Below are 24361 nucleotides of genomic sequence, written 5' to 3' on the forward strand. Positions count from 1 at the left end.
ATTAATTTTAATCCTTAATTTAATTGCCTTGTCATTTTGGCAGTTCACTTTGATTATGTTCATTTAATTATAAAAGATAATTCATAATTTATTTATAGTAATTGATACTAGTAATGTATTCTCTATTAGCTGTAGTCAGCATCTTGGATGATTTCCTTATTAAGAAGTATCTATTAGTCGATCCTATGGTACCTTCTGGCTTCCGTTTTTGTATTCTGTATTGCTGCAAAGTTAATTTGGGGTTTTCCCTTGCTGCTGGCTTCGTTGTTTGTTGTTAAGGTGTTGTTTTCGTTATTGTTGTTGTTGCCTCGGTCTGGTCGCAAGTGATTTTAATTAATTTAAATGCGAATTAAAGCGGTTGAACCGATTAAAAATTCAAAAATGGCTCCGCCATTGGAAAACACAATTAAATTTGAAAAACCATTTGTTCGGTCCTTCAACAGCAACAGTTTCCTCCCGCCTCTTTTGTTGTCTGTGTAAATAATACGAAAATGCAATTTGATCGAATAATTGGCCAGGCAATTGGATCAAAAGTCAACGATTTGCAGGGAAAGTATTAATCTTTGTAGCAAATATATCAATTAATTGTTATATATTTAGAGTTTTCTTTATTGAGATGTAAGTAAAGAGGTCGGAAATGGCTTGAAATTTTAGTTCGTACCTCCTTTGATCGTAAACCCTAGACACACTCTGTCATCTCTTTGCTTTACCTCTTAGCTGTGGCTTAGTATATATACTAGGGAAGTACCAGCACCAGCATTGTGACAAACTTGTTAAACCCAACTTGCCTGGGTATATCGAGACAATGCATTTAATGGATTTGCACACTGGCTGCGCCAAATCTTCGGCTAAGTCGTTGTTATTGCGTTCGGAAGATAAATGAGGCGCCGTTGCCGTAAACGTGGCCGTAACTCCGGCCGGACGGACCCTCACATCCGTACATCCCGGCCAAAGCGCCAAGGTAAACAAACATCACGGATTAACGGCGGACGCTGGTCAGTGGGCCACATCGTGGCAGGGAGGCTTGGAAACGCAAGATGAAAGCTACGGGCTTGGACATGGAACGTGATGCTACTTGGAGAGGAGTGTGTGTGTGCACTGGACTACACACTGCACTGTACACCTTGCACTTGGCTGAGCGCCCAAAGTTGTTTACACTTTTCGGAGCAGGACATAAGAGGCATGACAAAACACACACGGGGCAAACAAAGGACACCGAAAAGCACAAAACTAAAGCTGTAAATAGTGGACCAGCAGCCCCGCACCGGAGTTGCATTTCTTTCTTTTCTTGTTGCAGCAAAGTAACAGCAAACTTCAAAAGACGATGATTCACTGAAGAAAATGAGAGTAATCTTTAATGAATTCTAGATTAAAACTAAAGTACATAGATATAAGCAAAGAGTAAGGAGACTAGATATACTTCGGATTCGATCACTCTTGGTAGACTTTTATCCTTTCTCATTCTAAAGATCCCTTGTGTAAGTCTCTCTAGGATTTCTCTCCGAGTGCCTTTGTCCTGCATTAGCAGCGGGAACTGAGCAAAGTAACTAAAGTTGACTAAAAGCAGTTTATCGCGAAGCTCCGTCGTAGCAGGAATGGGTCAAGGGGATGTGGCATTGGTATGACGGCGTACGTGCAAGCTGCACGTGTATTTGGCACTTGGCCACGGCTACTGTTTCGGTTACGGTTACTTTTGCTTTGTCTCCGGCTCAGCTCCTTGTGCCTTTCCACTGGCGACTTTAAGACTGGCTAAGCAAGCTTTTGCGGTTTTGCCGAGAGTGTATCCTGGCTGCAGCAGGAGCAGAAGAAGCTAAGGACAGGCAGAGCCCTAGCCAGGTGTCAAGTGGTCGAGAAGGTGGCAGCCAACTCGTTTTCCACTTGCACTTCAGCATTTCCACCATTTCCAACATTGCCAGTGCCGTGGCAGAGTGGCAGAACAAAGGCCATGGATGGCATAATGAGCTGCCGTAGTAGCGTTTTGGCTGCTCGCGTTGCCCTGGCAATTTACATTTCCAGTGAATTGAAATGCCTATGCAAGGGGATCGCTGTCGGATTGCCTTTGGATTTCTGCGTAGCCATTAGACAGCTCCTGGCAGCATTTCCGCCTCGCTGCCGCAGGACTTTAGACAAGTTTTCACGGCTGGCTTGAGGCCAGCCCGAGGCGCGATACCCAAAGCTGTGAGGTAGGTTCCAGGTTCCGAGACTCCGGTTGTTGGCGGCTTCTATCGGCCAGACAAATGCCAAACGGCCTGCGAAGGGGTAATAGAAATGTTCTTTTCGTTGTTTTATGCCTATTTACGCTTCCAACAGGACATCCGGCAAAACAGGGCCGCAGCTTAAGCGACTTTTGCCCGAGATACACGGGGAAAAGTTGCAGAAAAGCAAGTTCTTCAAACTTTTTTGAAATTTAAAGACATCATCAAAGAGTTTGCTTCACTACCTTTAACACATTTTCCACCGCATTTCCTACGCTTCGTGTGCTATTTCTGGATACCAGGAATGTGTCTTTAAATACTAATATTAAATGGTATACAATTAGGGAAATCATTTCGGGGAATCCAACTGATGTTGCAGTGTAAACCGCTTTAGCTTTGACTTGTGCCGTCGCTTGATATTTCTCACACGTTCCAATTACATAGGACTACGGCTCTACGGCGGTATCCCGGAAAATAATAGCGTGCAAAAGAGCTACTTCATCGTTCAGCGGAAGTGATTGAAGGTGTGCCAGTGTGTGTGTGTGTGTGAGTCTTAGGGTATGCGGCTCTGACCCCGAAGACCTCGTGTGTACATGTGTCCGGGTATTTTCGCATACAATAAGAGGAAGCCAACCCCGACGACCCAGGGACTGGGCCCTGTTACGGGCGAACTTTGAGTGCAGGTCGAATACATTAGAAGCGACGGCAGTAGGAAGGCGGAAGGCTTGCGAGTAGCTTTGATTTCTTGGGCAATAGCGGAGCAAAGTGCTAAACTATGTTGCCCGGCCTTTGAGTGCTACGATGGCACCTTTTGACCTTTTTTTTTGTACCCCGGACTCAGGACCCAGTGCCTTCCCTGCTCCTCTACGCACCACTAAGTCCGGGATCTCCGCATGTGGAACGATGGCCCACGACAAACGTTTTCAATTAGCAGCTCATACATTTTTAAAATGTTAATGAAATATGCAAAGGCATTTTAAATACAAAACTCGCATGCAGGAAGGCACTGAAAATCCGGACAAAAGTGAAAGTCAAAGGAGCCGGCTAGGAGCGAAGCCGCAGGACGGCACAGAGCCCGCAAAACTCCAGGAAGCGCCTTCGATTGCCAACGACTTCCGTTAACACGCGTCCAAAAAGCGCCATCGTGACTGGCCTGTATATATTTACGATACTTTATGTATCTAACACAGAAAATGACCGAGTCAAGACTGTATATCATAAACCGTTTTGAAAGAATTACAGGGAATCAAGGACATTATATATTATGACTTACGGGGTATACCTAAACAAGGCTGTAGATCTTAAATGTCTCAATTTTTGCTAGTTATACCTTCTTTGTTATATGGAAGTTTAAAATTTAATACTTTGTGTAATTAATTAAGCCAAGTAAATCACTAAAATTGATTTCAAAAAGTATTTAAACATGACACATGGCATGTATTAGAAAAACAATCATTTTTGGTTACCTCAAGTCTGTCTAACAGCCCAGATGTCTTGGGTCAGAATAAAATAATTAGGAAATTAACACAAACCAATTCTTTATGGCTTATACTGATGATACATTGAGGTTGCCTTCGTCAACACCCGCCGAAATGCTCCGAAATGCTAGTCTTCGAAAGTGAAAGCCGGAATGGTCATGGTAATTAGAGCTCCAACCCCCAGGTTGGCAGTTGCAACTCCGCCTGACAGCAATTACAAATGTAATAAATGTAGCGCCAAAGTGCAAGAGTCCCCGTGCTCTCCCTCCTCCCGGGCCGAGAAGAGGAACTTCAAAAGTCAACGAACTACAAGCAAAAGCCAGCCGCACAGACATTTGCACCTCGCCTAGTGGCAAGTTGCGAGTTGCCAGTTGCCAGTTGCCAGTTGCTAGTTGCTAGTTGCTGGTTGCTGGGGTGTCGTAGATGTTGCTGCTGCTCCTGCTGCAGAGGTTGCAGCACAGCCACCATATGCGGGTGCACGAACAAGTGTGTGTTATGTGTGCGAGTGTGAGTGTGTTCGCCGAGTCGCACAATTTCATTTACATATTTGCACGAATTCCAGGCCCAGACGACGACTCGACTTTTTCCCTGTGTGTAGCACTTCTGTTTGGCTTGGTGGGCTGCGGTCTGTTTTGTTGTACTTCCTTTGGTTTCGTCTGTTGTGGCTATCCTGCACACTACACACTACACTCTACAGCCACACACACACACTCCGGCCTCCATTTCATTCAAATTTTAATTTTAATTGTCGAAAAAATGCCATGAAGCCTTTTCAGAACTTGGCCAAGTTCGGGTGGCCCGTTCGGTTCGCTGGCTTTCAAAGCATCAGCCTCTGGTCCAGTAGAGACAAGTGTATATATATTCCATTCGATTATGAGTTCCCAGAATGAAATTCAATTAAGGAACAAGACTAGTTTGTGGCTGACTATAACTATTTTGTGGCGTTCAAAAGGAAGTTTGTATTTGAATTAATTTTGTACATTCTTGCAGGGTTTTTTGTAATTTAGTTGATGAAAGAGTCATTTTCGATTCTATAAATCATATATGTTATTGATCAGCATCAATAGCAGAGTCGATCTAGGCTTGTCAATTTTCATTTCAATTTTATCAAATTTGAATTTCAGTATCCAGTTTTATTAATCAACTAAATACTAACATAGGAACGCTTTCCGTATTAAAATTAATGCATTTTTGGCTTAGTTATGATCTGGGATTATACGAACTGCAAGGGTATAAATATTTCTGCTACCAAAAGTTAGCTTCCATGTTTTCCTACACTAAATTCAGCTATCCAAATATTTAGACATTTTCTACCCTCATTTTTAACGTAAGGTTACAAATTTTGTTCACTCGACTTCTGTCTGTTATATTTAATTGAAATAAATGCATAGCTTGTTTGTCCTAATTGCCTTCATTGACTTATTGAAGTATTTTGTTGGCAATAAGTAATTACATAATTTCCATAATTTCCATATAAGCATTACAATTTAAATTTCGTAGATAAACTTCACTTTCAATAATTCATGGCATCATTTGCACAGTCCTTGGGAATACTCTTCAGCATTCAAGCATAACTAATTGTCTTGTGGGTACCGCAATCAGTTGAAAACCTAATTTTACAAGTTACATTTCCAGGAACAACTTTGCTTTGGCCATAATTAGTGTAGTTTCTGTTTTAAGTGAATTTACTTGGCACACGTACCACTTGACGTATGCGTAACGTAGCCAGCTTTCGTAACCACTTTAATCATCCTTAAACAGAGTTTCGCACACAGTCACACACACTATAACAGAACACACACACATATATAGGATCGGCGGCAGCCGCAACAAAGTAAAGCCGAAATGTAACTAACTGACATCTAGACAATCGGACAGACAATGTGCAAAAAATAATGAATATTACATTCAAATTTTACGAGTGCCACTTAGGCACGCGTCTCCCCCACCCCTCTTCAGGCCACACTGTCCTCCTGCATTTCCCGGCGCCGCACTCCCGCATTTTCCTCGACTTTCCGCCGCCTGCGAGTGGGCCGGCAGCATCACACATGGCTCCTGTGTTGCAAAAGTCAGGCCACTCGCATAATGCCTCTTCTAGCCATGTTTATGCCACTTTATGCAAAAATAATTGCACAATTAGTTTGAAGCTGGCTGCCGTTGCTGTTGCCTTCTGAGAATGACCTCTGCCACCCGCCTGCATTGCACAGCGGGAAAAGTCCTCGGTCTGGGAAAATCTCATATGTAAAGTCCTTCATTTAAGTTTGGCATCATCGGAAAAGAAAGTAACACTTTGAGGGAATTATTTCTAAGGGTTATTAGTGTAACTGTGATGTTAAGATTTTATTTAGTTTCTTTAGTAAAAAGTCCTAAGATTCATAATACTCTACTTAAGGACTTTTCCAATTAAATTTAAAACTATTTTCTTACATTATTATCTGGCTTTTGTTTGTCTCTGTGCATTGGCGCTCTCGTTCGCTCTGCGTGGTACAATGTAAAATTGGTTCAAGCATTGCTGGCAACGCGCTTCGGGCAACAACACATCACCTGCCCGGAAAAGCTCGCCCCGCTTTTCCAGCTCCAGCTCCAGCTCCCGCTTTCTCTTTCCCACCTTGAGCGCTTTGCCTGCTCATTAGTAAGAGTTTTGAATGCTATTACAGCGTCATCTACTCAACTCCTGCCACCTGCCGCCTGCCACCTGCCTGCCTCATCCTTGCCCCACCTGTCTGTTTGCACACATGTGCATAAGTGCAACGCAAACAGACACAGCCACAGCGACACCAATACTCAGGTAGAGGCAGACACACATCGACAAGGGGCCGCTGGCACTTTTAGCTTTTTGCTCACACGTACGTACATCGAGTTTTTTTTTATCCCTGCCACGCCTCTTAACATCAGCCCCTGGTCAGAAAGAGAGAGAGGTATAGAGATATAGAGCAGAAGCAGGAACATGGACAAAAGGCGTAACTAGCCCGCAGAAGTTGGCAAGACAATGCGCTTAGAATTGGTAAGATTAGTTCGGGCATTCCACAGCACCACCCTCTCTGCCCCCCTTAGCCACGCCCACTGCTCAGCTAATCTCTTTGACATTTCCAGATTTACCTGGGCCCGAGGTGCTCAGCTGTAAGCCCGAAACTCGTACTCGGTGCAACATAACAAAGTTTTTAAGTCGACGCTTTCGGGCTGACATTTAATTAGCACACATAACATGCATTTTTTTAAGCTAAAAACTCTAGGAAATGGCACTCTGTGTTGCCAGTTTAAATGGTATAGCTTTATAATAATATCTAGGGGAAAGTACTTTATTCATTATGAATTAAAGCAATATTAAAGGTTATCATAAGAAAAACTCTTGATTTATCCCTTATATTGCGAATACTATAGTTTCCATGTATTCAAAGAATGAGCAGAACTTTAAAAAATCATTCTAAGCGGCATAAACAAACTATTTTGACAATTAAAGACAGGCATTAATTATTTATTTTCAATTAAGTCAAAATAAGCCTTTGAGGAATAAAATAAAGCTTTGACAACTAGATAAACAAACGCAATATGGCATTATATTATATTAGATTTAAGAACAATAATACATTTGCTGGCTCTCGTTTTCAATTTCAATTATTTTCCGGATGCTTGGACAATTTTAATCAGAGGACAACAAAGGTACAGCCATGCAGGATATTAGCAAATCCTCGAGGAACTTGATTCAATTAGTTGAGCTGCAACTAATCAGTTGATTGACATTAATCAACACCCACAAGCGAATCGTTGGCAACTCTCGTCGAACTGAATCAATAATCATATTAATGACGAAACGCAACTTCTAGGCAATGCAAACAGTCGCAGATGCAGCTGCAGCCATTGTCTATATAAAGTTGCCACTTGACATGCCCGGGCTTCGGTCTGCTCCAGGATCAAGCTCCGGTGAAAGGAGTCTGTGGAGCGTGGCTACAATCTGCTTTTGTCATATTTTCCAGGCAGCTGCAAAGCTTACGTTCTCGAGTGACATCGAAAGGTTTTGCAGATTCTCTCTGCCTCTGTTTGTGGCTGCTTGTAATTACTTTAAATTGATATAAACACTTTCGGAATGAAATCGATCTAAGCTCCTTGTTAACAGATTAACATGGGCCCACCCACATACGCACTGGGGCTGCCTGGCTTGGCAATCTTGCCTGCAGTTTACAATTATTATTTATATCCTCACAATGTAGCCCTCTGTATACAAATATTCCTGGATGTGTGCTGGTGTTTGTGTGCGGTTTGATAAGCTCTCACTGAATGTGTGCGTGTGTGCCAGAGTGTGTGTGTATGTGCGTGTTTGTGTGGCACACAAGTAATCCTTGAAACATGTTTTTGATTTGCAATTTAATCAAGATAATCAAGTTTTATGTGTTTTCCGAAAATTGAAAGTGTGCCTAGTGACTTGCCACATTGTTTGCCTTGCCTTCGAACCGAAATCAAGCCGGTCGAAATTGCTGTAATCTTTAAATCGGCCATTAAAGGTTTTTATTAACTGTAATTTAATAACGCAGTCGTGAAAGCGATTCCCCGCCCTAATAAGCCCAAATTTTATGGCCTTTTTGGGCAATTAGTACGGATCAAAAAGTTTGTCAAGGCGGCAGGCAACCGCTGATAACACGAACGCATATGGTCCTCTTCTTGGCCTATATGCATTGCTCACAGTGTCTATTGGGTTGGGTAAGCAATTTACAAGAAGGCTGCCTTTTGCATAGAAATGTAAAACTTTTTCATATTTTTCCACTTGACAAAGTCTTTATGCATCTTGCGTAATAGTTTTATGGCCGTAAGGGAAGCGCAAAAGTTTTATTTTCGAAGAGTGGTACGACGAGTATCCCTACCGAGCACTTCCAATAACCATTCAATCCGCCTTTTTCTCCCCCAAGTTTTTCTTCTTTATTTTCCCCGGCTCCTCCTTGGCCTCCTCTCTGCTGCCGCAATTGCAGTTGATGGCTTTGATTTTATTCGTGGATGCACTTTTCTTGTTGGCTGCCCAGATTCTGTCCAGCTCGCATCCATTGTCCTGTCCCTTTATGCGCACTGCTGTTGTGTGCTTTTATTATTAATATTTCTCCTCCTTGCCTCAGTTCTCCGGTCTCGGTTCTCCGTTCTCGGTTCTCCATTCGCCATCCTCCGTTCTGCGTTATTATTTATTGCTGCTGAAAAATGTTTATCCGCCCCAGCTCGCCGGCAAAACTTGACTGCAACTTGTTGGGAAGACAAATTTTTCTTCTCCTCGAGTATTGCATTGTGGAGGTTTTTCCCTCCCTCGTCTCTGCCGCTCCCGCCATTCACAGAGTTGTGTTGGTCAGGTCATTATGTGGGCTGACGTTGATGAAATTCAGAGTGCCAGCGCTGCACTTAGCGGGCAAGCGAGCGGCGAAGCTCTTAGTCCTTGGGATAACGCGGCGTATGCGTAATGCGTATACGTGATGCCCATTCCAAGTGGCAACTGTGAGCAGGAAGCCCAGCAAAATCGTATGTAAATAGAAAAATTTATCAAACAAGATTGAAATCGTCGTGTTTCTCCCAAAGCACTGAACAAAAGGTTCGGTCCCAAGTCTATTAATGCCACGCCCCCTCCCCCGGTTCCGCCCAGATGCAATCTGCCATTCGCCCATTGGCAGCTAATTTCGTTTAATGCTCCGCCCACAAAGCACACAGGAAGCGGAAAACGGCCCTCCGCTGACCAGCACTCAAGTACAGTCGAGTTAGTCCCTCAGTTTTTTTTTTTTTTTTTGGGCCAAGCAAGATTATTTCGGGCCTAGCAAATCTCTGGGCACACATCATCAAGAGTGTGCGGAGTGCGGAGTGCGGAGTGTGTGTGTGTTCCTAGGGACAAGCACACACACTTTTTGCATAAATCAAACAAGCAAATCGACATGTAAACAACAATTTTTGCAAATTCAATTGAATTTCGAACTTGTGGAAATGAAACGGAGACCATAACCCAAGGAGACCCAGGACCGAGATCCGCTGGGACTCGAATCCCAGCAATTTTGCCAATCGCACGATACACGTGCAAACAACAATAACAACAACAACAACAGAATCTGAGTCCTGAATCCTGAATCAGAATCGGAATCGGAATCGGAATACAACAACCACAATAGCAACAAAGGCACGCACACTCAATTATTTGCTAAAAGCTTATGTAAACGCCTCCGTGTCAGGGGATTTTATTAACTGCTTCTTTTTCGGCCTGGCCTATTGAGCCGGGCGGACAGGCTAAGCCGAAATTTAAAACTAACACACTCAGGCCGACACACACACACACACACAGGGACAGTGAAAATTTGCACACAGATCGCTTGACTTGAAGCAAAAGCGCCCTAGATAAGAATCGTAGAAAACATCTAGGTGGAAAATGTATTTTCCGAATGCCCTTTCAAAAGGGGAACAAAAAATCCGAAAAAAAACAGACAACAATGGGAGGCGAACAGGAAAATTGAGGCAGCTAATGGGCATCCACACACCCTCCTCCGTACAGAGTGAAACACAATTTCAACTTGACATTAACTGATTTGTATTGTTATGTATTTTTGGTAATCGGGAACTATAGTTTTGAAGCCGAAATGGCTTAGGATAATGTCTAATTTTCCTTTTGATTTTGCTGGATGAGTTCTCGAGTATATTTTCCTAGGTAAATTCATCTACAGGGCCTTATATTTTACCACCCAGTTAATGCTCTCCTTCGTGAGGGTATGCACCACTGATACACACACTCACACACAAAGGAATTGAAAAATGCTCAGGAATGAATCAAAGTGAAAAGGAATACAGAGCAACAGACATGAGGGACTGAGCTCCCGATGTGCGCCGTTCAATGTGCGATGTGTGTGCTGCGTCCGCCTAACGAGCGAATCGTGTTCAATAAATATTTACCAGTCAGTCGGTGCGGCCCTGAACCATCGGAGGAGTACGGAATCTATCCTAAAATGCGGGCAGAGGAGCCGCTGGCGCAGGGAGTGGGAGTCGCAGAGGAGTCTCTGCCGAGGCGGTCTATGCGGGCGGGTTCCCAAAATGGGGACCAGAGTACGGTCAGACACTCGAAGAAATGGGAGTTGCCTCCAGATGAAGCGTATGATAATCTCAGATTTGTGGAGATTTTTACATTGAACCGAGGAACTTCAATGACCTGTATTTGAGTTTTTTTTAAAAGGTTCATAAGATGTTTATATATATATTTTATATATTTTATTTATAACAAGAAAGGAAGCTAACTTCGCCGAAGTTTGTATACCCTTGCATAACATTTTACACAACATTCTAGATTAATTTATAATGAATATATATCTAATTTTATAAACATCTGTGGAAAACTGAAAAAATGATTTTTTTATTTCCCAAAATCTTCCAATCGTTCCTATGTCAGTTATATATATGTATATATATAGTTCACCGATTCGCCGTGCTCCGTCTTATATACGAGTAAAATGATATAGAAGAAAAACTTCATAGTTTCATTCATATAGCTTGCTCTTAAATTTGCACCATAACAAGCCTCGCATATATATATGATTCCCAACTGGTTCTAGCATCCCTGGAACGAAGTGACTGCTGCCAGCCAACTCTCAGAATAGTGTTGTGTTACAAAAGTTGCAAGTCATTGTTTATTAGTGTTCAAAGTTAGTTACTGGTCATAGATACTTAATGATTATAGTTACTTACTGGATATAGATACTTACTGATCATAATTACTTACTGTTCAGACTTACTTACTGGTCATTGTTAATAACTGATCATAGTTCTATAAATCGTCCGATTGTTCCTATGGCAGCTATATATATGTATATATATAGTTTACCGATTCGCCATGCTCCGACCTTATATACTAGTAAAATTATTCAGAAGATCAACTCCATAGATTTCATTCATATAGCTTGCTCTTAAATTTGCACCAAAACAAATCTCGCCCATATATATGATTCCCAACTGGTTCTAGCATCCCTGGAACGAAGTGACTGCTGCCAGCCAACTCTCAGAATAGTGTTGTGTTACAAAAGTTGCAAGTCATTGTTTATTATTGTTGAAAGTTAGTAACTGCTCATAGATACTTATTGATCAAAGTTACTTACTGGATATAGATACTTACTGATCATAATTACTTACTGTTCAGACTTACTTACTGGTCATTGTTAATTACTGATCAAAGATTCTATAAATGTTCAGAGTTATTCTACGGTCAAGTTATATATTATATGTATATTATATAGTTCGCTCGATTCGCCATGCCTCTCGACCCTCTTTCTCTATGACTATGCTTTAAAATGATCTAGATGAATAACTCTCCCAGCACTTCACTCATATATCTTGCTCTTATATTTGCTCGGGGACTATAAAAGAGGGGCTGAGGTCGTGCGCGCCTCAGTCTGTCCTAGGGGTATATTATTTAATCGAAAGTGGTAGTGCAATGATCAGCCTCGAGCTCAAAAATATGAAGTGGCCAATGCAAATACTTGCTTACTGCGGCCAAGTCTCAGATATGTGAATGTGTTACAAAAGTTGCAAGTCATTGTTTATTAGTGTTCAAAGTTAGTAACTGGTCATACATACTTAATGATTATAGTTACTTACTGGTCATAGATACTTACTGTTAGAGTTACTTACTGCTCATAGATACTTACTGCTCGTAGTTACTTACTGGTCATAGATACTTACTGTTCAGATTTACTTACTGTCCATAAATACTTCCTGGTCAAAGTTAATGACTGGTCATTTATACTTACTGATCATAGTTACATACTGGTCAAAGATATTTACTGTTCAGAGTTATTTACGGTTCGAAGTTATTTATTGATTATAGTTAAATTAAATAGCTCGCTCTTTCTCTCTGCCTCTCTCCCTCTTTCTCTATGTCTATCGCTTTATGTTGATCTCTAGAGGCAACTCCTCTCCCGCGCACTCACACTCACTTTCTCTTCTCTTCTCTTTCCTCGGGGACTATAAATAGAGGCGCTAAGGTCGCGCGCGCCTCAGTCTGTCCTAGGGGTACCTAGTGTTTACATCGAAAGTGATAGTGCAAGTGATCAGCCTTCGACCTCAAAAATATGACGTGGCCAATGTAAAACATCTGGATGACTAGGAAAAAGCTCTCTTGGATTCTTGATTACTACACTGGAAGGAAGTAAGCAATGACGTGTCCCTTACTGCGGTAAGTCTTAACCATTTATATTATGTATGAAGCTGGTGATGGGATCAGGCCTAGGTCCAATTTATTTGTTTATTGCCATAGTCCGCTCTAGATACCAAGATACTCTTATGCTTTTAGATAATTTAGATACTTACTGATATAGTTACTTACGGGCCATAGATACTTACTGTTTAGATTTACTTAATGCTCATAGTTACTTATTGATCATAGTTAATTATTGATCTTAGTTAATTACTGCTCTTAGTTCTATAAATCGTCCGATTGTTCCTATGGCAACTATATAATATATATGTATATATATTGTTCACCGATTCGCCATGCTCCGACTTCTATACTAGTAAAATTATATATGTAGAAGAACTACTCCTTAGTTTCTTTCGAATAGCTAAACATTTGTTCCAAAACAAATCTCGCACATGCGTGCATATGATTCCCAACTAGTTCTAACATCCCAAGAACGAAGTGACTGCTGCCAGCCAAGTCTCAGAAATGTGTTGTGTTACAAAAGTTGCAAGTCATGGTTTATTATTGTTGAAAGTTAGTTACTGGTCATAGATACATACTTATTGATTATAGATACTTACTGATCAGAGTTAATTAATGGACGTAGTTAATTACTGCTCATAGTTACTTAGTGGTATATACTTTATATGGTCAGAGATGATTCCTTCACAGCGAAATAAGCTTCTGACTAAAATTAAAATACCCTTAAAGGTAAAAAAATGAGAATGTCTGGCACCAAGCTGACTTCCTTCCGATTTTTCTCTCAGTGCAGTGAGTCTAGCGAATCCGTGGCGAATCCCGAGCCGTCCATCAGCTGCTTGCTTAGCTAATACCGCGATGGCAGCGCCTTTGCATCTGTGCATCTATCCGGATTCGCGTCTATGAAATATTCATTCATTTGCAGCTCACTCTGGAGAATTGGTTCATGATGTTCTCTGCTGGTACTTTAGCTCCTTCCGACTCCGAATCATTCTCCGCCTCAGCCTCCAACTCTGACTCCAACTCCGACTCCGACTTTGGGCCAAACTCATGCCTCAATTTATGAGCGCCCAGTGTGTGCTTTAATAGTTCGCAGCTGAATTAATTGGCTGCTGCGTCAGTGGTGCAAGATGAGGCGGCGATAGATGCGGCGCATATATTTACCATATATCTCGCACTTGCCATTAAAATAATTTAATCAAAATGTTGTTCAAGCCAGCGCAGTTCGGAGATTTCGATAAGGGCGGATGGCTGTCTGTGAGATATATCTTTATGGAGCACATGTGCTCCCTGCCCCGGGATCCTGGGTGTGTGCGAGTGTGTGTGAGAGCAGGGAGCATAAATTTTAATCAATTCTCTGCTTACTTTTGCTATCTCTTGGCCACACTTTGCCTTTTTATTTTATTTACTGCTCCAAGTGCGCCACTCCCGAATTGTTATGCACTTTCTTTCCTTTTTTAGAGGGAGGAAACTATGCAAAGTAAATATTCACTTTGTGGTGAATTTGCCAAAATGCAAAAGTAACCTTTTCTAAAAGCTATTGAAAATTTTTAATTAAGGTCCTACTGCCTGTATCTATCCATTTTTGAGAAACCTTTGAAGAACTAGGCCTTTATTGTTTCAACTAATTTATTTAAAAGTTTAAATGCATTTGTAAATAAATATATTTACTTAGCCTTTGGAAATCACTCAGGAGCTCCAAAACGTCTTAAAAATTTTTTTTCAAGATTAAAGAAAGTGTATTCCATCTTCCCTCTGGCCAAAGCCCTTATTATGTACTTTTTTACTGGCAACAACTGCAGAAAAGCAGCTGATTGTAACGAAGGCAGATTAAAACTTATGCACACTCTCAGCCCGGGGGCACGAAGTGTTGCCCCCTATTCCGAGCCCGAATCCGTATCTGGATCCAAGGACTGAGACTTAGACTGGACCGTAATGTGAGCTATGCTAGTTTTATGGCAGACAGCCGGCAAATGGGTTACGGAAAAACACCCGACACCCGACACCCGAGCCCAGTGACAATAAAAAATGTAACTAACCGTCGCTGGTCGCCTCGGTCGAGGCATTGTAAATGCTTTATGAGCCTTTGGAGTGCCATAATTTTCACTTAATAATCCGTTGAGTAGCTGCCCGTGATTTGTAGCCATCCCGATTCGAACAGAACAGAACAGAGCAGCGCGGGCCGGGGCTGAATATAGAACAACAGAGCAGAGCGAAGCGGCCCGGAGCGGAACACGAGTGTAATGAGCTGCGGGAGCGGTGGCCAAAACAATTTGAAAGTTTTTGCCCAAAAACATATTGTGTGGCTAATTTTATTTGTCGCCAATTGGGAGCGATGCCGCCGTCCGCCTGACACACTAATTTATAGTGAGCCAGAGCTCCGTAGCACCTGCGCCGGCCATAGTGTATCGCTTTTAGATACCCGCCTTTCTGGGCCACAGCCAGGCGCGGAGTAAGGCAAAATATGGCAAAATAATAATGCACAATGCCCTCCCTCGCCCAGGACAGGGCCAGGCACAAAAAATATTAAATGGCCAAATTGCACATGAAATTGCGCGCATAAACTAATTACCGCGGATAAAGTTAACAAAGGCGAAAGGCAACCAGGAGCGGGTGCTGTTTGGTAGGTGGTTTACATGCACCTGAATAAATAAGGTTCGAATACTTTAGTAAATTGAAATTGTTACAGAATTTATATTATTATTCTCTTCTATTTTATTTTAGAAATACATTATAGGAATTACTATGCTCTTATAGTCCACGTTAATAGTATGCAATAGAGTTATTCATTTCAAAGACAACATTTTAAGTTGTCTTACTGTAAATCCAAGCTAATTTTTGGGCTAAATTAAAGCTTTTCGAATATCATAATTAAGCTAAAAATGCATAAATTTCAAATCGGAAAGCATTTCGGTGAAAGATTTTACAGGGGCTAACAAATCTGTATACTGGATTTACATTTTAGAAAATTCAATTTTTTGTTAAATTTTGACAAGCTTGAAATTTATTTTTTATCCATAGCTAGAGCATAGCTCGATCGATTCAGCTGTTGATGCTAATCAAGAATATAGGGTCGGAAATTACTCGTTTACTGAAATTAAAGCTTCCGACTGTTGTTATAATACCCTTCTAAGAAGGATATAAATATTATTTTTCTTTAAGAATTCCAACCTTTGCCTTTTTTGAAACACTGAGCATAGGCTTTGAACTTAATTTTTTCGAGTGTCCTATTTGGTTCTGACTTCAGCTTAACTGCCGAAGCGACCAGCTGCCACTCTGCGGCACACCGGATCCTGGCTCCGGAGCAGAGTCCTGTAACGCGACTGCCATCCCCACTGCTTCTGGGCCACCAGTCGGCACTCATATGGCGTCGCTACCGTTTGTCAGCATTACCGGTATTTACAATATACATATATGTATGTGTATATATTTTAATATTTTCGGGGTCCCCGCGCTCCAATCCCTGAATATTGGTATGTTACTGTGCCAAATTGTTTATGAAAAATTGCGTATGACGACGATGCCGCCGTTGGCCCATAAATCAAGCCGCCTTGGCCAAGGATTTGGGCCAGAAGCTCGACGGGTCGCTTGGTGGTTCGGTGCTTCAATGGCCCGGCCCCGCTCGGTAATTACAATGTAGCCGCCTGTGAATTTAACGATCTGGGGGTCATCGGGCGGCGGAAACACAACAGCCAGCAGCCACTCCCCCGAAGGAAAAAGGGTTTCCTTTGGTCAGTTCGGTTGGTCAGTGGATTGCGGGCTGTGTGTGCGTTCGGGGGCGGCATGTTAACAAAAGTGTGAGCCAAGTGGAAAATAACATTAAAAAGGGCCATAACAATAACTAACAAAGACACCAAAAGCAAATGGCAACGCCGAATGGCTGGCTAACTGGCAGAAAGGCAAGAGAGCAGCAGCTCCTTGCCCCTTTTCCCTGGGCGGACAGGAACAGGCCGACAAAAATTAAATGGCGCGAGAAAATTGCATGGTCGGTGTGGTGCAAAAAGAGAAAAGCCGGTTTACATAATTGCCCCGAGCCAGCTGAAACACTCAGAGAAAAGGTTTAATCTAAGCTTAAGAAAACATAAGAGTTATAATAATGGATCCACTTGGAATTGAATTTAGAATGCTTTTATAAATGTATTTGAATTAACATAGGACAGGTCAAGTCGTGCGATATGATACCATTTTCGATGCGTCTACAATGATGAGATTTTCAAGATTTGAGATCTATTTCCTCCAGTGTAGATCCAGCAGAATAGATGCATGAGCCGGTCCTGGATCCCAGAAGTGGGCAAGGAGTCCGGGTAGAAAGCAATCATTGCTCGCTCACACTCGCACGCAGTGGAGAATGTGTACGAGTACTGAGTTTTGTGGGCATGTATGCCCTTGCCCCTCCATAACATTTAACTATTTCCTGAAATATATATACTCTTTGTCTTGGCCAGCTTTGCGGTGGCATAGTTTCGGCCAGCTCTCCTCTGCCTTAGTTGGGCAGTAAGTCACTGCTCCAGACTCCAGAAAACCGGAGAGCAATGGTCCGGGCAATGCTGTAATAAAAGGTTGATCATAACAGAGTAATGTGTTAAACCCACAAGGATTCCTTTTAAAGCGACCATGGCCTCACAAAAGCCGAAAAGTATGCAGCGCAATCAACAAATATCTAAATTAATTTTAAGCCCCACTAAGTATTCAAGGGGACGGGTAGCATTTAATTGAACTCTAAATCGGTTTTAAGCTTCGCATACTTTGTGGTCCCATTGCAAATTAATGAAAAATTAAAGCGCTAAACTGGCTTAATTGCATCCAAAATATATGTTTTGCCCCCTCGGCCATTTATTTGCCGGTAAATATTGGTTTGCCTATTGATAAAATGTTTTATTATTCGACCAATTTCTATTCTGTGTAGAAAATTTATTACGGGTATTGCCTACGACGATTTATTTGAGCTTGAATACTCTTTTTACTTGGTATAATGATTACCTATGATTAGAAATAGTGATTGGAAACCTAATCTGAATAAATAAATGCAGTATAGTTTAGTAAACAAGAAACCCACCCGAAATAAAACACAGAGGCATGTATTTTCCTTAACTATTTATTACTTAGGCCTAGAGTATCTCAATTAATGTTTATAGATAGACTTATAGTAATTGGGCTTACACTTACAGGGATTTACAACTGGGCTTCTTTTTAAGTAATTCATTGATTCCAATAAAAACTAATGATCCAAAGCGATTACATACATTTACCACTTCTCATTGAATTATCAACCTCGTACTCCCATTCTCCACAAAGAAACTCAGAGACCACGTACTGTTTTGCTATTTACTACTTAGGCCTAGCATAATGCAATTGTTAGTTGGTGTGACTAAAATTAACTGGGCTTACAACTATGGAGTGGAAATGCAGACACAATTGGCAGCTAGCAAATACTAGCTCCCAGCTCGCAGCTCAGCAGCTGTGGCACTTGACCAGGCCCACCTCGTCGCAGTTCATGCACTTGAGCGCCACGAACTCGGCGGTGAAGTGGTTGCGATGCACGGACTTCTTGGAGCCGTTGCAGGATGGGCAGGGCAGCAGGCGGTAGCCGCCGCAGGTCTGGCAGGTAAAGGTGCTGGCCATGGACTTGTAGGGCTTGAGTAGCTGCCGCAGCTCCCCGGACTCGTTCAGCCGCTCCACGGTCTCGGCGTCACCGATGTGCTGGCCCTCGACGTACAGCTGGGGGACTCGCACCTGTCCCGTCTGCATCCGCTGGCGCATCTCCGCCTGGTATTCCACGCTCATGAAGACATCCCGCTCCTCGAACTTGACCAGCAGGGTGCGGAGTATCTGCTTGACATTGGCGCACTTTGTGTACGTGTCCCGGATGATGCCCATGCTGGTGGTGTACAGCACCACCTTGCCCAGGTCTTTCTCCTTGAAGTTCTGCAAATGAAGTGGAGGGGAGAAGAGTGGAGATTAGTTTGAGTTCTGGTTTGGCGGCGGAAAGCAGGCCACCGAAAACTGGTAACTGGAAATCGCTCAGCATTCGCCACACAGCGCGGATTTCGGAGTTTGTCATGGTCAGGCAAGAATGGCAATGCCAAATTGGGTCTCCACCAGCTGAGGATGAAGGCCATCGTAGACAAAGGCTAGGCGGAAGCCACTGGATAGGCGTATCGCGAAATCGATCGAGATTTCAGCTGTCAAACCACTATTCTCTAAACCTTTATGCGCTTTATAATAATACAAAAGATCGATGCATGCGAATTTATTTATTTATATATATCAGGTTTTATGAAGTCTACCTTCGTTATTTGTCCAATGTTACTAGAAATCAAATTGGTTTTTATTTAAAACAAATCAAAAAACAACTTTTGGAGGTCCCTACGTTATCTTTTCGTAACCCTCTCCATATTTTCTCTAGGTGAACTTGCAAATTGACATTGAAAGCACTTGGGCTAGAATCAGGTCTCAGCCAAAAAGCCACAAGTGAAATTGGGATTCGGGTGCCGAAAACTGGTTGGAAACTTTAACTTGATCTGCAGCTGGTTTATGTGGAAAACCTCAACCCCTCGTAGCTGCTAGAGCTGCGGGTTCATTAGCTTGAAGTCACGTAACCGGGCAACTCTGCATGTCACTCAAAATCCTATTAATCAATACAATTAAGCAATAATAGGAAAACTGCTAGGCAATCGTCAATCGACAATCGAGACAGAGACAACGACGACGGGCGGCACAATGGAACCTGGAATGTTTTCCCGACAATTTATGATGTCTTATTTTGTAAGCGCGAACCTGTTTTGTTTGACAATTAACATTTCCGTTAGTTGGCCAACTTTGGTGGCGTCTGCTTTGGCTAATGAACCAAGCCGAGACGACGCGACTCGCTCCAATCCGATTCGATCCCAATCCCGATCCCGATAGTAATACCAATACCCCCACCTGCTGATGCCCACATATACCACCAGGTATCAATGAACCGTGTGAGATGCACTTGGTACACAGGGAAAAATTAAATATTATAATCATATTATGATATATTTATGAAATATATCTTGAGGCTAATTATTGTAATATATACAATTGGATGGGAATTTAAGTTTCTATAACGATGCAGGCTTACATAAAGTGCCCTTGCTTGGATTTACGTAATATATTACCTATAAGAAACGATCCTTAATATACTATCCAAAGGTGAATAACAATAGTTATTTGGAAAATTATCTCTTAGAAGACTTGTTTCTTTATTCTATATTTCCTACTTTCCTGTGTACTGGAATATAGAATCTAGAAACCGGTGAGACGAGAATTTGCATTTCATTGGCAGGACAGAAAATTAATAAGCTGGTAAAGTCCGAGGGGTAATGGGCATGGGAAATTGAAGACATGGCACAGCATCAGGCATTCCGGGGGAGATGCAGCTGCATGTGCCGTTGTCAACGATAAATGATATAGACAAAAGCGAGAGAAATATTTCACGACAAACTGAAACTGAAGAAAAAGTTCAAAGCCACGCAGCACGAACCAAAGCGACAATAAACAAGCTATGTAGCTGGCTGGATGGCAAGACAAACAAACAACAAACGAGCTGCGGTCAAATGGAAAGTCAGCTCAGCTCGACAGCTCCAAGCCAGCTCTAAGTGAACGTTGCCGTTTGCCGAGCTGTTTTTCCAATTCAACTCCGTCGATTGCCTTTGGCGAAAAGAAAAGCCCGATCCCGAGCTTGCTGAGTGGCAAGTCATCTGTCAGTGGTTCAATGTCAGCGGTGGCTAACGATTAGCATTGCCAAAAAAAGCAAAATAAAAACCAGGCACACTGGCAATTAACAATTGCCACACGTGATTTGCACGCTTGACCTTTACCTCCGTCAACCCAGGCGGAGGTGCAACCTGGCAGTGGCCAATCTGCACCAGAAGCAGTCGCAGCAATCAGCAGCAGCAGCAGCAGCATTGCTACCAATAAGCGGACAAAAGAGAAAGCAGGTCACTTGTATGGCCAAGAGCCAGCGGTGTAGTGATTGGCAATCGAAGAGTTGGGCAACAGCCACATCGAGATGGAGGCTAATGCCGCCGAGCACAGCGTTACTCCGTATCGCATCGCAGCTGTGGCTAAGGCTTCTCGAAGGTGACAAAATGAGTTGTGGGTTTTGTGTGTTTTCAGCACCTCCAATTTGTTGGCCATCCATCGAAAGATTCGATGGTGAGCGGTCTAATTATGGCTCCCAGCATTGAGCTTGGATCAAAAGGGCTGGAAAAGGCCGAAAACAAAAGGCTTGCCGCCTTTTCACTTTCGATTTTTACTGCTCTGCATACTTGGGGGCTGCACCATAATTAACAGCATCTCACTTTCCTCATTGTGGCCAGAGTTCCCCGTACCCCTAATTTGCATGCGAGCCGCTATAAGGCCATAAAACATTTGTATTCAGTTAGCATCCACTTAAGTTATGCTGATCCGCTCGCTTGTTGTGTTCCTGGTCTGCTGCTATCATTCCATCAATTCATCAGCAGCCTCGGCTCCATGGCTCGGAAAGTGAAATGCAAAAGCAAAAGCCTGAGCTCGACGCCAGTCAGAGACTCGGGGAAACAATTAAAGTGATCTGAAATCTGCTCATTAAATTAGGCAAAGGGAAATTTCTGAGCGGCAGCGAAATGGGAGCGGGGCAGCTAATAAAAATTAAAAAGCATAAAAAACAAAAGTATTTATGGACCAGAAAAGATTTCTATTCCAACTCCAGCTCCAGCCAGTCACGGCTGACAGAGGTAAAACGGGGGAAAAGTGCTTCAAATGGGCGGAAAAGCGTTGGGGCGATAATCCATCAAATGGGGACAGGTTTTCAATCCTAAACGGTGTTCAATGTGGACAGACTCGAAATCGATCACAACTATTTCGAAACCCTAATATGAGCCAGCAATCATTTACGATGGGGGAATTCCTAATAGCAGCAATCCAGATAATTTCCGATGTTAAGATGCGAAATTCGAAGTGTTTGAAGTTAATAAAACTAATCACAAATAGTAGAAAGCTCTTCAATAATATAAAATCAATATATCATGTGAAAGGAAAGGGAAACAATAATAATACAAACGATTATTTTCGATGGTTCGATGGCTTAATTAAAATTATGCAATCTAAAACTAAGTTTTCAGACCTCAAAGAATAATTGGAGAATAAAGATTAAAGCATTAATCAGAGGTTATAAATTGACCCATCAAATGTCTTGTATTGTATTTCAAAGACTTTAAATCAAAATCTAGAAAGCTCTTTACAGCAAGGCACATAAATCAATGGAGATATTGATATATCAAATGAATTAATTAGCCTCACAATCTCGGATCGCTTTATGCAAAACTAGTTCCAAGGCGTGAATAAAAGAAACTATGTCCCAGAGCGCATTTACGATGACAATTCCACACGGAATTAACTGAATTAGCTGTTCTTTTATTTGTTTTCCCAACTGCCCCAACTGCCCGACATTAACTGCGATTAGTCGCGTCAATCCGGCGCACCAAGCGCACCACCAATCTCTGGGAACGAAAAGCGGAAAAACAAAGCCGAATTCGGCCAAGATATCTGGTGTGGCATGAGCCAGAGCTGAGAGCTGAAAGCTGAGCCGTCCGCGCTATCTGGCCAAGTTGTAAACGAGCGCTAAGCGCTAAGCGCATACAAAGCGACAGCGTCGGAGACAAAATAAGCCACTTAACGGTTTCCATTATAATTGAAGAAGTCGAGAAACCTCCCGAAGACGCTGAAAGCGCAGCTTACTTATATTCATTAGATTACGGGCCAACTGCGCTGGCCTCCAATACGAAATACGAAATACGCGATACAAGATACAAGATACAAGATACAAGATACAAGATACGAAATACGGGAGATATTTATTGAAAGACCAGCACTTTCTCCCAGACAATTGGCAGAGTGCTCGCGCTCGCAAGTAACGCGCAAATTGCATAATTTGGGCGGCCGAAAAGCAGGTGACTCAACGCCCAGCGGCGTGGGAACCCAGTAACCGCCAATAACTGAATATTCATATCGGAATTCATATATACAGAGGCAGTCGAAACTGTAGCAAAGATGTATTGAGAGAGCTGGCATCATTATATCTTTTCCAGGGTATTATTATTTCAGTCAGAAGCTTGCAACTCAGAGAAGGAATCATTTGCGACCCTATAAATCATATATATTCTTGATCAGAATCAAAAGCTGAATCGATCTAACTATGTCTGAAAGTAATCAAAGGCCAGTAATAACTAGCACAGAATTGTTTTCAGAACTAATCTTTGCTAGTAATATTCCCAATACGTAACTTCAAGTCTGAGAAAAGACTTCAGCTAGAGAATAAATCCATTACTAAGCACGCTTCTTGGCACTGCCCTCACCTGACCCCTAGTGTATTCTACTAATCCTCTTCAATCCCACCTCTGACTCCCGATCCCTCGACTCACCTTGGCATTGGGCTGCTGGTGGAGCTGCAAGAACGTGGCTATTCCATTGCGCACACGGTTCCTGACGCCCCGCACCGTTCCCTTGGCCGATCTGATGGTGGACTGCGTTGAACCGGGTCCACATCGCACATCCCGATAGCCGGCGAAGAGGTCTTGCTGCTCCGTTAGGATTCCGCTCTGCGCCTCTGATCCCGCTCCAGCTCCCCGGGAATGGTCCACCTCGTCGCCGTTGCCCGGGAAGCTGGGGAAGTTCTCGTGCTCGTTGATGTGAAAGCTGTAGTATTGGTCGTCCGCATACTTGTAGTTGATGTTGCCAGTGTTCGCTGGCAGTGATTGCGGGGCGGCCTCAATGTTGTCCAGCGTCTCCTCACCGGTTTGCACAAAGTTGGCTCGCTCCACGGCCGCCCGCAGCTCCTCGATCTTCTCCTCGCTCAACGACTCGCGGGACAGACGGAACGGGCTGCTCTGCTGGTCCGGGATCGTGGCCTGGATCTTCTTCTCCTCGGTCTTGCTGGAGAACTGCACCACGAATTCGGAGCCGCGTCGATCCCGAATGTCACGGAGCAGGCTGTCCGGTAGCAGGACACCCAGACTCCTCAGCGATTTCTGGCGCTGCCGCTGTCCACTGGGCTGGGAGGCGGCCTGGCGGACGTACTCCGTGCTGCTGCCATGCATGGAGTCGCTGCCCAGGGAGGAGGGACCGCTCTCCTCGCTGTCGTCCGGCTTGGCCGGGATGCCGTTGCTCTCGAGGTCGCTGCCATTGCCACTGTCCGCGGTCTCGCAGTGGGCGGAGTACTGATGATACTGCTCCATGAAGCTTCCTCCCTTGCCGACGGGGGGCGTGGCCAGCACCATACTTACTGAATTAATCACTTATTTAGTTCAAGCTCGTGTTAACTATTTTAGTGTAGACCGATTGTTTGCGGACACTGTCTCGGCGTGTGATGTGTGTGTGATCTGCGTTCGGGCCAGGAAAATGCAAGCGTTCAATGACTCTGACGGCCGTTGCTCCCGAGACGTCGCATGTCTTTATGCTTCAGCTCTCGTCGTTAGACTGGCCCGACTTTTTCTGGCCACAACTCTAAGCAGCACTGCGATCACTCTGCTCTC

At 43.1% G+C, this 24361-nt stretch overlaps 2 protein-coding genes across 2 annotated transcripts in view; one reads left to right on the forward strand and one right to left on the reverse strand.

Annotated features, from left to right (window-relative positions):
• The window catches only part of LOC110176667 (uncharacterized), a 36664-nt gene that overhangs the window by 6496 nt on the left and 5807 nt on the right, over positions 1-24361 (forward strand). The window contains exon 2 of the mRNA XM_086832513.1: positions 12642-12842. The gene's annotated coding sequence lies outside the window, so the exon portion shown is untranslated. The remainder of the gene's footprint in view (positions 1-12641; positions 12843-24361) is intronic.
• On the reverse strand, positions 17904-24312 carry LOC110191092 (glutaredoxin domain-containing cysteine-rich protein CG31559). Its single transcript, XM_020961836.2, has 2 exons — positions 23252-24312; positions 17904-18749 (listed from the first exon to the last, which is right to left on the reverse strand). Exons 1-2 carry the CDS (start codon positions 24104-24106, stop codon positions 18276-18278), a joined length of 1329 nt encoding a protein of 442 aa, XP_020817495.2. The 5' UTR covers positions 24107-24312; the 3' UTR covers positions 17904-18275.

This window comes from Drosophila serrata, unplaced genomic scaffold (genome assembly GCF_035046125.1).
Source record: "Drosophila serrata isolate PLE 108 unplaced genomic scaffold, ASM3504612v1 contig_30, whole genome shotgun sequence".
NCBI lineage: Eukaryota > Metazoa > Arthropoda > Insecta > Diptera > Drosophilidae > Drosophila > Drosophila serrata.